Source organism: Peromyscus leucopus, chromosome 5 (genome assembly GCF_004664715.2).
Source record: "Peromyscus leucopus breed LL Stock chromosome 5, UCI_PerLeu_2.1, whole genome shotgun sequence".
Lineage (NCBI taxonomy): Eukaryota > Metazoa > Chordata > Mammalia > Rodentia > Cricetidae > Peromyscus > Peromyscus leucopus.
The window spans coordinates 16,573,166-16,588,737 of NC_051067.1; the positions used below are offsets into that span (position 1 = coordinate 16,573,166).

The 15,572-nt window shown below is 43.4% G+C and overlaps 1 protein-coding gene across 2 annotated transcripts in view; it reads right to left on the reverse strand.

Annotated features, from left to right (window-relative positions):
- Rnf144b (ring finger protein 144B) overlaps positions 1 to 15,572 on the reverse strand; it is a 153,338-nt gene that overhangs the window by 24,813 nt on the left and 112,953 nt on the right. For both annotated transcript variants that reach the window (XM_028867673.2, XM_028867672.2), the window contains exon 3: positions 8,074 to 8,178. In XM_028867673.2, the coding sequence (XP_028723506.1) occupies positions 8,074 to 8,178 (105 nt within the window). The remainder of the gene's footprint in view (positions 1 to 8,073; positions 8,179 to 15,572) is intronic.

The window sequence follows — 15,572 nt, forward strand, 5'->3', positions numbered from 1 at the left end:
TACAGTGTGGCTTTTAAATGAGAGAGAGCTAGACCTAGTTTTTTTTTTTTAAAAAAAAAAAATGTGCGAAGTATAACTCTTGGTTTCACTGTCATTTTGGAGCTAAGTTATAATTGTTTAAGGCTTCCATTGGTACAATTATAAAATTTAAATAATTCTGTTAGGATGAGTTCTGGAAGGTTCCACAGGCTACCAGTGAAAGGGCTGCAGCAGGTGCTTGAGGATGTTGACAAGTGCTTGAAGACTGTCGGGCAGCTAGACTGCAATCCCACGAGAAAATAAACGAGACTATAGAGAGCCATTTTACATCTACCTTTATCCTTTCTGTTTCCCAACAGAGATACTCACAACTGTCCAAAATCACACCGTAATGCTCTTCTAAAACTTTTTATTCCCCAATAATTTCAGACTTATAACATCGTAAAGGTTGAATAAAGACTTCCCAAGTGCTATGCTCTCGACTTCTCCTAAAGAGAACCTTATATAAAAACAATCATTAATTATTAAAAGAATACAACTTAAATTGGTATAATACAACTAAATGATTGCCAGGACTTATTAAAATTTCACACATTCTCCCACTAATGTCCTTTTCCAGTCTGGTACCCAATCCAAGCTACAGTCCTGCATCTAGCCGCAGGGTATCCTGGGCCTTCTGTGGCAGTTTTCAGTTTATCTTTCCCCTCCCTCTCTCCCCATGTTTGAAATATACAGGCCAGCTCTCTGCATGCTGGTCTCCAACTGTGGTTGCCCTCCCTGACGCCTTCTCGTGATTAAATTTAGATTTTGATCATATGTGACCTGGGGACCATCAGGAGGCATGTGGGGACCACAAGACTGGTGATGTTAACATCTTGACTTGATTAAAGGAATCTACACCAGATTTTTCTGTCCTTTATAATCTGCACATATCTTGCAGGAGTGCTTTAAGTCAGGATCATTTTTTAAATATGTCTGCCACATGTGTATGTATGCCTACAGAAGGGGGAGCTGGAGTTAGAGTCTGTTCTAAGTCATCCAACCTGGGTTTTGGGAACCAAACTTGGGTCCTCTGGAAGAGCAGGAAATGCTTTTAACTATTAAGCCATCTCTCCAGGCACTTTATTAAAGATATTTAAGATAGCTAGCACCCTTTCAATAATTAGGAGACACACAAGATAGAGATGAAGACACAGATGACACTCTCTCTCTCTATATATATATATATATGTATGTATGTATATATATATGTGTATATATATGTATGTATGTATACACATATATGCATACATACACATACACACACACACACACACACACACACACACACACACACACACATGAGGTCAGAGAGTGCAGGCAGGGAGAAAGGAAAAGAAAAGATACATGTATAATGGCCTTCACTAGTTCAGGGCATTATCTGAACAGGTTTTGTGTGAGGAGTTTCACACAAACATGAGTTCTAGGTGGTCACACTGTGACTGTGAGGTGGTTACTATGGAATATCTGGAGTTCATGTGACACCAAAGGCTAGTGAGACCACTCAAGTAGTCCATATCTAGCTGTTCCACGGGTAGATAGATACTGTATAAAGCAGGTATTTGGACTGACCACATTGAGGAACTTGGAGGAGGAGCAGAGTTGGAAAGTATGTCAAGGGTGACTGAGCTGGGGTTTGCCATGAGAAAGCCCAGCTTGTCTCCAGGATGCATGCTAAGGTGATGGAAACAACAGTCACTCACAAAAGGGGTTGCTGGATGGTTGCCAATGATTTTCAGTTCCTACTGACGGTTTTTCCCCAAAATATTAGTATGGTAATTGTTTAATTATAATTTCTTATTCCTTTCACTCATGTTTTTCATTTGTTCATGAGGATTCTACTGCACGATTAGGAATGAGAAGTGTGGTGTTTAAAAACAACAGTAATGTCACAGGCAACTCGGAAAGTTAAAAGGAAAGGGTTTCTGTGTGCTCACCATAAAGAAATGATAAGCACTTCAGTAGATGGAGATATCAAACCTGACAGAAACACTGCAAAACCATGCGTGTATTAAAACATCACATGACTATGGTGGTCTGAATGAGAACAGCCCCCATAGGCTCATATCTTTGGATGTTTGGTTCCCAGGTGGTGGAACTGTTAAGGAAGGATTAGGAGGTGTGGCCTTGTTGGAGGAGGTGTATCACTGGGGGTGGGCATTGAGGTTTCAAAAGTCCAAACCAATACTATTCTCTGTCTCCATCTCTCTGTCTTTGTCTCTCTGTCTCTGTCTGTCTCTCTGTCTGTCTCTCTCTCTCTCTCTCTCTCTCTCTCTCTCTCTCTCTCTCTCTCCTTTGCTTCCAACTTGTGGATCAGATGTAAGCTCTCAGCTACTGCTCCAGTACCATGCCTGCCTCTCTGGGGCCATGATCTCTACCATGGTGGTCATAGACTAACCCTCTGAAACTGTAAGAAAGCTCTCAAATGAAATGCTTTCTTTTATAAATTCCTTTGCTCATAGTGTCAGTAGTCAAAACATAGCATTCCATAAAAAGTATAATTTTGCCAGACATGGTGACACACACCTGTAATCTCAACACTTGGGAGCCAAAAGCAGAAGGATCAGAAAAAATGAAAGAAAAAAAATAAGAAAAAAAGAAAGGAATTGGGCACTCAAGTTTGGTTCCCAGCACACAGGTTGGGTGGTTCACAACTAACTATAACTCCAGCTCCAGGGGATCTGTTGCCCTCTTCTGGATTCTGGAATTCGCAGGTCCCAGAACACAAACTGTACATTCACAAAGGGGTGCATGCACACACAAATTTAAAAAAAAAAATCTTTAAAAAAGAAAGAAGAAATATGTAAAATGTTTATGCTTTATATATCAATTTAAAATAAGTTTAACTAGCCGAGGGGGGGGGGCTGCTACACCCACGAGGAGCGGGGCAGCTAAACCCAACAGCTGACTGGGCATTTCCAGCAGCCACAGCTGAGGAGACATAAAAAGTAGGACGCAGCTTTTTTTTAATTCACTGTTTGCTAGAACCATAATATAGAAGCAAGCACCCACCCACATTAACACTAACCTACAAAATAGAAAAAAGAAAGGGAAGAGAGAGAAGAGGAGGGGAGAGTGGAGCCCGCCCATCATAAATATTTATGCTGAAAGTGATAGGTAACCCCGTAGGAAACGTGGATCCTGCAGCATATATTCTTTATAGTTAATTCTAAGTTAAGGGCAGGCTTCAGGAAGTACTGCCTACTGGTTTACAAAGTCAGGCCAATAGGAAGGAGAGGTCAAAATTTTATTCAGGTTTGGCCCTTTAAATCAGCTGCTTAAAAAAAAAAAAAAAAAGTAAAGCAACAGGTTGAACAGTAGACTGCATCAGATAAGTGCAATTGGCCATGGACAGATTATTATGACCCATCAAGCAAGGTCTGGGCCATTGCTGAGGTGCTGTGACTTGCAAAATGGAGGCAGGAAAAACCACTTGTACAGAGTTAACCTAGAAACTAGCAATGACTCCGTCTCAACCCCAAACACAGGCGGCTCCTTCTAACAGCAGAAAGGAGTGCATCCATCCATTCATCTGAGCACAACACCTAAATACTGGATACCAAATCTTGAATGGAAAGAGCCAGAGGGCGTCAAGGCAGGGGGAGATGAAAGGTGGGTTGTGCAGCTGCCGCGGTGCATCCTGGAACCAAGATCGCTGTGCACATCACCCCTGGCCTTCCCTCTCACCGCTGCAAACCTAAGGGTTAGGAGAACACACTCATGTGTGCAACTGAGATAGAATTCAACTAAACGGCTGCTTAGTTTTCTTGCACGGCTTTTAAAGAATCCCAGAGATTTTATTCTCCACTTACATGGGGCTTTAAATACATCTCAAAAAAAAAAAAAAGAATTTAAATGTGTTCAAAAAATAAATTTCAGCTGGGAACCTCAGAAATATCTCTTGACTCTGGCTTGGCAGCTCCCTTGGCCCCCTCCCACCTCCGAAATTTAGCTTTTCTCTAGCCGGCCGGCACACATCATCACAATGGATGGTTGTTCCCACACATCAGTCCTTCCCTATTCGTGCCCTGACATCACAGTCAGGGGAGAGACTCACTAGCCTGGCCATCTTCATCTTTCTGCCCCAGCTTCCCACCATGGTAACGGGAGGGAGGGGTGTTAAAGGGCAGCCGTGAAGAATGTTTGGTTCCTATAGCTCCAGCTGCCTCTCCCTAAGCCACCTTAAATGAACACCTCATGCAGGGAAAACTGTATTTTGCACATGTGACTTCAGATTTCCTTAGCCCTTCTTCTCCTCCCCCCTCCCCTGGACCTCTGGGCTCTACACTCTAAATCCCTCCTACAGAAATTCTGAGACCCTGTTCCTGGCAAGGCTTCCTCGAGCGCACACTGGGGCACTGGGAGCAAAAGGCAGCAGACTGGTTGTTTTAGGGCCTCAGGACTTGGAAAGAGGCTTGGTGTGTGAGAGGCGGGTGAGGGGCGCGTTCCTGCCTCCCCTGCCAGCTGCCAGTCGGGGGGCAAAGGCCGGTTTCTCTGGCCGTGCAGTGGCAGGTACTGTTCCGATGGTTTTATGTGCCTGTCACTCTGATGTCACACAGCACAGACAGGCAGCGTAGGTTCTCCCGGCAGGGGCATGCTACTTCTCAGGCACTGGAGGGAACTGCCGAGATTACACATGGCCTTTCAATACCGAGCTTTACTTAAAGCCACGCTGACAGAAATAACCATCTGTGTCCTGTGTTCACAATTCCAGGTTGGACAGGTTCCTGGTTCCAATACATGGGAAAACCCAGCGGAGCAATCGGTGAAAGTACCGGATGATGCAATGGAGGAAAACTTGACTTTCCCCTAGCTCCCAGAAAGGTCACCTCTGAGGCACGAGTCCCCGTCGGTCACCAGCTTCTGGGACACTGTGAGAGAAGCTGCCATGTTCTGTCTCCTGTGTAAGCAAAGAGGGCTTGAACTGGGCATCAAAATGCTTTCCTAATGAGGCTATTCTTGACAGATAAACATGAAGAGGCAGAGCCACAGCTGAGCCAATTTAGAGGATTCAGGAAGACAGACAGGGAGCACGGCCAAGTGAGCGGGCTGGACCTACACAGGAAAGCACGCACACAAAGAGCTCAACCAGCTGCAGCCAGGACCATAGCTAACAAGCGGATTTATGCGTCATGGTTAAACATTTTTCTCAAGGGCAAAGAAGAAAACAGTCGTGGTGGGGTCCGGTTAAGTGCCATGTAAATGAGCCCCACTGTGAGACAGTCACGGGGCAGAGACTCTGGGCCATGTAGTAGCATACGGATTATACACGACCAAATCTTTATGGTAGGAAGTGGGTGGCACAGCCCCAGTTCATCTGCGTGTGGTATTACGTTTAAAGGGAGAGTCCCAAATAAACAGATAAGGCTAATTAGATCTCCAATATAATCTCTGTTCAGTTTGAAATTCAGATAGAGACCAACCCCCACTGCCATTCCACAGTTTTACCACGGGAGACTGCGAGTCTAGCAGGTTGGTTAAGAATTTGACTATTGTATCTGAATTTTCATCATTAGCTGGGCTCTCTGTAAAGCCAGTGAGAATAGAAATGGCCCGCGAATGCCCTGGAGAGTCTTACTGTTCATCTAATGAGAAAAAGATGTGGTAAATTTTAAATTAGTTTAGTATGGAATAGTTTTGTTCTGTTTTCCCAAATATACTTTGAAATTTTTATGAATTTTGAGAAATATTGTGGGATTGTTTAGTTTTAATATAGCCTTAGAGTAAAATTGCTTTGGGGAGAAAAACTAAAAACAGCTAGTAGCAGCTAGAAAGGAGTGAGAATGTGTACCATTGGGAAAGAATTGGCAGAATGCTACCAGGAGATGGGTGTACAAGGACAGTGAGAAAACCTAAAGTCTGCTCTGTGAGAGTCTTGGGCTGAACTCAGCACGTATCTGAACACACTGACCATAGCAGTCAACATCCAAGACGTCAGTGGATAGGGCTGCCATGGGAAGTCCAGGACAACACTGTAACCAGCCTTTCCGCAGTGAGAAAGATTCTCCATTCCGAGCTGTCAATCATGTAGCCATTAACCATGAATGGCTATGAACACTTCAAAGCAATTCTTAAGTGGCACACCAGAGAGATTAAGTTTCTTTTATAGACTTTTAATTGAACTACAATTAAATATCCACACGTGACTGGCAACTGCCAGACTGGGTCTAGATTAATTTCATAAGCTTTGTTTTGAAACCTCACCAAACTGTTCACTTATGTTTAATAGATTTTCCATCTAGGAATTAAATAAGAGTTCACCCAAACCCAGCTTGTACAGCCTACCCCACATCTCTTGCATTTCACTTTTATAACTGTCTGGCTCATTGTGTGTTAACGGCCCCTCTGCTGGGTCAGACGATCCTCCAGGATGGTGCAGGGCCGCCTTGGCCTCCACTTGGTCTCTGCACAGGGTGGTACCTGCACCTTGTGCTCTCTCTATTTATCCTTGGACTAAGTAAGACATCAGAGAAACAAGTCAGAAAGGACAGCGCCACAATCGATGCTCTCAGATACTTGGGCCTCCTTCTGCGAATGATTCTGTTACATAACACACGGTGAGGAGGGTTGTGGGCAGCTACTTTCTCAAACTTTAGTCTCCTAGCCCCATTACTCAAGCAAAAGTAAGCAGTGGTCCCTGGGGACAGGATGTACATTTTCAATACGTTTAACAAAACTTTGGCTTTGTTATTTTCTTTTTTTTTTTTTTTGGTTTTTTTGAGACAGGGTTTCTCTGTGTAGCTTTGCGCCTTTCCTGGAGCTCACTTGGTAGCCCAGGCTGGCCTCGAACTCTGTTATTTTCTTAAAAGGAGTCAATTCTACATCATTAAGTACTCCTTTTATGCTTCCTTTAAAGGTATTTCTTTAAAAGAAAAAAATCTACCTCACTTATACCAGTGCTTCATAAATTCCACACAGGACAGACTAAGTCAGGGTAGGAGTAGTTATACCACTTTCTCCCTGCTTCTCTAACAAAGGGTATGTTTTTTTTTAAAAAAGTGTATTCAGAAAGATGTAATCTACACATACACACAGACATCTACCTATATACATATTTATGTCTACCCACACACTGCTGAGCCCCTAATTATCAAGTCTTTTGCCACACATTTGGTCTACCTACTTTGTTTCCCCTTAATGCTATGCAACTGTGGTGGTCACAAGAACTGGATGAGAATTCTAGTTCTTTCCAGATGGATCCCTTGACGTAAGTCACTTACAGCCTCTGGACTTCAGTTTCCATATCTAAAGAAACACCAGACTTCAGGAGGCTTCTGGGAAGGATTAGCTAGTACACAGGCCAAAGAAGCAACAGGAAGAGTACCTGGTGTTTAGCAGGTGCCCGGTGCTTACGGAATGGACAGTTTATTTCATCAGTTTCTTGGGAGCACTTTTGGAGGATTATACATTCTCTCAGACAAGAGTTCATTATACTCAGGTGAACAAAGCCTGAAGATCCAGAGGCAGATTTCAGGCCAGCTAATGAGGGTGGGGGTGGGGGTGGGGATCAAACAAAAGGATGAGATAAACTGCAACGTGGAGAGATAGGAAAACTTGCTCCAAGAGGAAAGGCCTAGCTGATGCCTCAGGCACCTGGTTGCCTCTCTCCCTGCTCTTTGGAAATGTTTCAACCTCGGGCTACCTCTACAGAAGGCTACATTATGAAACAAACAAACTAGTATAGACCTGTGATCATTTATATACCATATAACTCCCTCACTTATGGTCTGTCTATCTTCAAAGTTTTCAGGCTCATGAGAACATTCGTTAAACATCCTCCAAGCCTCCCTCTTGGTAACTTTGATTTCTAGCACCTTTGCCTGTTTTAAGAGCTTCTACAACACGTGAGAGGGCATACATAAACAGAACTGAGGTAAACAGCCATGCTCACAGCTTGTATAAAGATTCCAGCTCCGTGTGGAAATAAAACACTCCTCTAAAAAGTTAACCTCTGTATTTTGTCACTAACTCCCTAGTAGGCAGCACTTAAGAGTCTGGATCCGAAGAAATAATTCAGCAGTGAAGAAGGGAAGGCTACGCGGCAGGCATCCATACCTCGGTTTCCTGCAGGGTCCCGTGGTTTAGGCACACCATGTCAGGACAAGTGATGGGAGACCCACATCCTTCTCGGATGGACAGCATCATATACTGTTTCAGGCACTATAAGAAGGGGGAAAAAAGCAGATATTTTAAACATCACGCCCACTACAGTAGCGAAAAGATTACATAAGAAAGCATCCACTGTCTCTTCCTAAATTGGCTGTCCTGGGGTTCCTGTACTCAGGAGACATAAGTTATCATAAGTGTGGGTACTGAAGAGCCATCACTTTGGAAAGAAAGCAGAGCCAGGCAATTAATTACAGGTGACGTCATCTTAAGAGTTTATTCAAGCCAGACTCCCACACGCTCACTCAGTTTGTCCTCCAGGACTGGGAAAAGAAGAGAGGCTTTCACATTCACAGCAAAGGCCTCCGTGTTTCCTTTCTTTTGAAACCTGATTTGGTTTACCAATTCTGGTTTGTTTGTTAATTTTTGGATGTGTTATTTTATGTGTATGAGTGTTTTTCCTGCACATATATGTGTGTTCCATGTGTGTCACAGAGGTCAGAAGGGGGCGTGATATCCTCTGGAGCTGAAGTTATGAATAGTTATAAACCACCATCTGGGTGCTCAGAACTGACCCCAATCCTCTGCAAGCACAAGTGCTCTTCACCAACTCCCCCATCTCTCTAGCACCCCCAATTCTGTTTTTAATCTAGGGGACCTCTCTTGCAAGTTTACCTGTAAGTAGAACAGACCTCACTCTGGGGTCCTGGAACTAAGCTACCCAAACGGAATCAAAATGCTAGTAAGGACTGCTATGTAGGAACAAGTCAGGTGGCTTCCCACTGGTTGGGGACAGCAAAGACAACTTGGGAGAACAGTCCATTCCAAAGACAGAAGCCTTACTGAATGCCATGTTGAGAAGGATGTTGATGTGTTTTGTTTTGTTGTTTTGTTTTCTTTTGGGACATAAGGTTTCACTACATAGCCCACTCAGCCTTCCAAACTGCTGTGGTGACAGGCATGGCCCACCAGGTCCTCCTTGAGGACCTTTAGTTTAGAAAAATAAAAGAGGCACTGGCAACCTTGGAAAGAAGAAATTCTCCCAACGGGAGATGACAGGGGACACCATCCACAAACTTGATACTTATTGGTTGTTACATCTGGACCTTGGGCAATGGGTGGAGAGAGTGTAGGAAAGGGATTGACCATACCATGTAGACCTCCACTGTCTTCCTTATCCCCCTAACTCACTACAAATGCCCACAGGAAAAAGAAGGCAGACATAAGAGGAATTCCACATTTGCAGGTGTGACTAGCTTGAAAATACTCAGAACAAAGTATTACGTTGCTGGCATGCCTGGTATACAAAGTGAGTTCCAAGACAGCCAGGACTCTGTTACACAGAGAAACCCTGTCTCGAAAACACAAAACAAACAACAACAACAACAACAAAGCACTGCCATGCTTCATTGTATAAACCACTAAATAAGTGTGGTTATTTGTGGTCAGAATGTTTAGCACAGAGTTGTGAAATCTATGGCTTTTCCTGGCCTCTTAAAATTAATTTTCTTCATGCGAAGATGAAACCCAAGTATCACCATTATATTTCATCCAGAAGCACGTATTCTTCTCATTGAAATGACTGATGAATCAATAAGCATGGGTAACAATGCAAGCCAGATGTGTGTCTCTTGGGGAGTTAGTAGTCCCCTTCCACGATGAGTAAAGGTCTTCTATCACAGCAAAACCCAGAAACTAGCTTAAGTCTCCATCATGGCCTATTCAAATAAATTTTACAAAACCACAAAAAAAATTTTCAAATGGTAGTTAAAAGACATGAGAACATGCCTGTGACATGGTATAAAACAGAGAATAGGTATCAGGGAACAGACATCCACTCCCATCACTCTTATCCTGTGAATGGCCTCATTATAGATACTAAATGTTAACTTTCACTTTCTTGTTCAAGAAATGGGTGACAGTTCCTTGCCCTGAGATTTACAGTGGCGAACACAGTTCAGTGGCAGGGGCAGTGGTCTGTGGGAGAAAACAGCATCAAGGCAGTATGGGAACAATCTCCTGCAGGCAAAACTCCACAGGAACTGTATAAACCATACACTGGCTCACACAAAGGGTATCATCCCAAGGGACTCTGCAAAGGGCTACCTACCACTCTGCTTCTAGAGACTTCCCTGTCTCCCACCAACCAGATGGTTCCAATATTACTGACTTCCCCCTCTCCTACCAGCTGCCACTCACAGAAACTGAGGTAAACAGGCTCTAAATATATATGTTGTCCAGGCTCAAGGAGAACGTATATGAGGAAAACAAAGCGATCCTGTGTGATAAACTTCAGAGCACAGCAGCTGAAGTATACACCCGCTGGCAGTGGGAAATGACGCTGTCTAGGACCCAGATGCCTGTCCTCATCACTTTTAAACTAGGAAAGCTAATGTCTGCTTAGTTACAGGGTTTCATGCATGCACACACACAGACAGACAGACAGACAGACAGACACACACACACACACACACACACACACACACACACACACACACACCTAAAATGAGGCCTTTGTAATTTTCTGAATTACTTCATCTTAGACTAATCCACCCTTTGGAGTTCTGACATCTCCGTTCCAGACTCTCTGCAAGGAACCAGTTAAACCACCTGGGCAGAGAAGCTGCCCAGACAGAAAAGGTGTGTGAGCCAGAACATTCCACCAGCCCATAGACAAGCTTCTCCTGAGGACTCTTAGAGAAAGCTTAATGTTATATAGTAACTAGAGAGACATCATGTGAGTCTTTATAGGCAAAAATAATTATCTAAACTTACATTGCAAATTTATACAGTTGAAATATCAAGGTTCCCCATTGGCTTATAGCAGATGTTCCATTTACTAAGGCAAAGTCCGTAAGTGTCTTGCAAACCTTAATATATCAACTAATGAACTTAGAAGCTTTCCCCCACAAACATTCCCATGTCTACAAAAACTATGATGTACTCTGATTTTAGGAGAGAGATTGGAGTTGTGTGCACAGACTACAGGCATTGAGCGCATCCACCTTCCTTCATTCTAAGAGACACGTGTTTGCGATGCAGATGTCTTAGTGTAGGATGTTAAGCAGCTGGGAGCTAAGGCTCATGACACACCATTAGTGTGGGCATGCACTTCACCCACAAGCAGAGGAAGAACAGTTAGTCCCCGTCGCTGCTCCTTACTACATTTCTCACGTGCCTCGTGTTCATGTTTTCCATTAGCTTTCATTGAAAAACACCATCTCAAACTCTCTCCTCATCGCTTCGGCTGGCTAAAGAAGCGCGAAAGAATCAAAAACATTTAACAAGAACCATACAAGCCAAACACAGATAAACAATTAACAACTCGGGAGAAGAAAAATCTGGCACCTAGCTTACACATAAAGAGAAACACACAAAACCACCACCGATTGTTACACTTCACAATCGCATGCCGTTAAACTTGAGCGATGTACAGATCTTGCAGTTTTCTGAACAGCTGACAAGGTCTAAGGGAATGTTTCAAAAACATTTCAAAAGCCCAGATGACTAATGAAGGGAAGAATTGGTCCTTTTGTGTAGTTACGTTTCACTTAAATGGCTTGATGGAGCATAGACAAATACTTGAAGGCGGTAAGGGTCATAAATAAAACCGGAGACTCCTCATCTCACTCACTCCATAGCCCACAAGGATTCCGATGAGATGTAGTCAAGCATGCCACCACCAAACACATGGTGAGCCAGGTGATTCGTATTGTTCCTTCCAAGTCAGTCTATGACTTATGTCAATGGAATTTTTCAAGGAAGGGTTTTTATCAAGGTTGTTGTTCACACTATGCCAAAGGACATGGCATTCTTCATAAGGTGTTCTCATCTGCCACAGAGACACGCAAAAAGCTTGCAATGTACCCATCTAATAACAAACTATGGGTATAGACAATACAGTTATAGATAGGTAGGTGATAGTTAGCTGGATGGATGACAGATAATTGATAGATGATAGGTAGATAACTGACAGATGATAGAGTATTGATAGGTGATTAATGAACTATAGATGATAAGTAGATGATAGATGGACAGATAGATCATAGATGAATGATAGGTAGATAGGGGATATGTAGATGATTGATAGACCAATTGTTGGATGATAGATTTCTGTTTCCATATGTTCTTTACTATATTGCTTGTTTTACCCAGAGCTTCCATCTCTAGCTTGTCAGAAAGGTCTTCTCAGCTAAGAGCAATTCCCTACCTCTATGGGTCTCTTACATGGTGTGTTTCCTCATCTATTGGCCCAGCTAGAAGAACTTGATCTTGATTTCTGAAGGATCCTAGAAAAACATGATGTCACTACAATACACACATCACTGTATGACTTCCACATCCACTGAACTCTGAATTCTCTTCTCATGAGAGTAACAGTCCGCTTTGTTTCTTTGGTTGGTTGGTTGGTTGGTTGGTCGGTTGGTTGTTTGGTTGGTTGGTTTGGTTTGTCCAGACAGGGTTTCTCTGTATAGTAGCCCTGACTGGCCTGTCCTGGAACTTGCTTTGTAGACCAGGCTGGCCTGAAACTCAAAGAGCTCCACCTGCCTCTGCCTCCTGTGTGCTGGGATTAAAGGCGTGCGCCACCATGTCTAACTGACCTTGCTTTGATTATTGCAGCTTTGTAGTGAGTTCTGTAATCAAGAGGTGAGTTCTCTGACTTTGCTGTCCTTTTTCAAGATTATTTGGACAGTTTTAGTTTTTTCAATTGTAACACATGGCCACATGACCAGCATCGAGAGCTCTAATCAAGTGTCTTTCCATTTATTTAGTCTCCCTTACCAATAATGTGTATTTTTCAGAGGATACATTTTTACATATTTTCATTAAATCTATTCCTCAGTATTTTATTCCTTTTAAAATTATTACAAATGGAATTGTTTCTCCACAACCACACTATATTATTTCTTGATAGAACAGAGAAATACTGTTGACTTTTGTACACTGTTCTTATCTTCTGCCACCTTGCTAAACTGGTATCTGAGGTCGTGGCATGCAGCCAGGTCTGAGATTGTGATCCATAGCATCCACCCTTACCCCAGTACTACTCTGGGAGATACACTTATGTCTTCCATTTCTGCTGTTATCCCTTAGTAACATTGACTGAAATGAACCTCCAAGAGATGAGTCCTCTCCATCAATACCCACAATGAAAATAGGCTGTAGCTAGCTCCAGGCAAAGGAGTGAAGGAAATGATACATACAACATTTAAATACCTTTCATTTACCTTTAAGCACTTTAAAACGGTTCTGGCTACTCTTTCTGGAAAGGGTACAAAAGGTCCGCACCCTAAGTCTGAGAACAGTCATTCAATATGCGAGATTAAATCGGGGCCCCAATTAGAAGTGCCTCAAGTCCCACCAACAGAGTGCAATCAAAGACTTCTATCTTTATCTCAAGTGATCAAGCACCTAAATTAAGACATTTGGTGACAGGAATAACTGTCAGGAGAAATTCGATGAAAACACTGCAGTCTTGTCCAGGCCTCACAACAAAGTAGTGAGATCTGGAAACCGGAAGAACATTCCCCCAGAGCAGTGAACGAGGGCTCATGACAGAGAGGTCTGCTTCCAACAGAAGGAACGCCAGAACTTTCCTAGGGACCTTGGAGGCTTTTCCTTTTGGCCTATCTGGGCTTCCTTTCTTACCAAATCCTACTGGATCCCAAAAGAGATCCACCTGGCCCAGCCTCTACCTCTGACACAGTACACCCAGAAAAGCCACCCGTGGCTCAAGGAGAAAGAAAACAAAAAGACTCGCCGAGTTTACATCCTTCCATTCCCTCCAGAGAATCATCATCCTCTGAGCTGCAGTACTCAGCTGGCACCGGGGCTCCAGCACAGACCTGGTATGGGCAGGGAGACACGCATGCCCCCATTCCGCATGGCCAATGCCACTGCGTTCATCTGCCTCCTCCTCCTTCCTCCTCCTGTGAGAGGCCCAACCTGAACTCTTACACAGCCCCTCTCAACCTCTCAGATGTGAATACAGTCTCAGTTGTAGGAAGGGAAACGAAACGCAAAATAATAAAGGGTCAGAAAATCTCCCGTCAGGATGTGGGATTTGGAAGATTATTTAAATAGGATGCAACCATTCAACCTCATCTGCGCAAACACAGTGAGCACACCTTCTACTAGAGAATTCAGCATGAGTGTTCATGTAGCAACCATGAAGAATAGTGAGGGCAATGGAAAGAGATGTGTAATGAGGTAGAAGGCTGCTGTGGTTTGAAGGAGTGTGTCCCCTTCAAAATTCACATCGAATTGAATCCTCAGTGTCACAGGCTTGCAAGGACCGGTCTTTAAGGCTGGACTAAGTCTCACAGCTCCACCCTCACCAGTGTTCTTAGGATTCTTCTTAGCATAATTACAAGGTTGAGTGACTTCAAAGGGGACCCTGGGCCCTGTTCTCCTCCTCTTTGGTTTGTTGCCCCCCTGACAATGAGGTGACTGGTTTCCTCTCTCAAGCACCTCTGCCACAATGTGCTGACCTAACCTCAGGCCAAAAGCACCAGAACCAGCTGTAAGCCCACCCTGCTCAGGTTGAGTGTCTCAGGCATTCAGTATAGTGATGGGAAGTTGACAAGCACAATATACATTTGGAAAAACCTCACTGCTCTGTCACAGAAACACCGAAACTAGTATTATCCCATTTCACGTGAACCACATGAGTAATCTGGCCTCAATTCTCATGACTAATAATTACACAATTTGAGGTCTAAACCAACATCTAAATGGGACTCTGTCCTTCTATGTTTTCCTACTATATTACCTGATTTCTCAGTTGTTAGAACAAAAGGATGAGAAAATACTAGAATCTCTACAACTTTAAAACAGCACTTTGAGGGCTGGAAAGATGGCTCAATGGTTAAGAGCACTTGCTGCTCTTCCAGAGGACCCAAGTTCATTCATACTGGATGGTTCAAAACTGCCTGTACTCTAGCTCTGGAAGATTAGACATCCTCTTCTTGTCTTGGCAAGCACCCATATACATGTCACACACACACACACACACACACACACACACACACACACACTAATAAAAATTAAGTTAAATTAAGAACTTTAAAGAAAACTATTTTTTTTCTTCCTGATGATTATCAAGTGCCACCAACATAGCCCAGTAAGTACACCAAGTGTAGCCATAAGTTTCTCTGGTCCCACCCGACCCCATGGTCCCTCTGCTGCTTATAAAATAATCATTCAGAGGCTCAATATTAATTGCAAATTATACAGCCAATGGCTCAGGCTTCTTACTAGCTAGCTCTTACAACTTAACTCAACCCATAACTATTAATCTATGCATCACCACGTGTTCCATGGCTTTACCTTTCTTTGGAAGGCGGTTTGGCATCTCCCCTTACTCTCTCTTGGATTTTCCCACCTGGCTCCATCTTGCCCTGCCACAGGCCAATGCAGCTTTATTTATTAGCCAATGGGAGCCACAC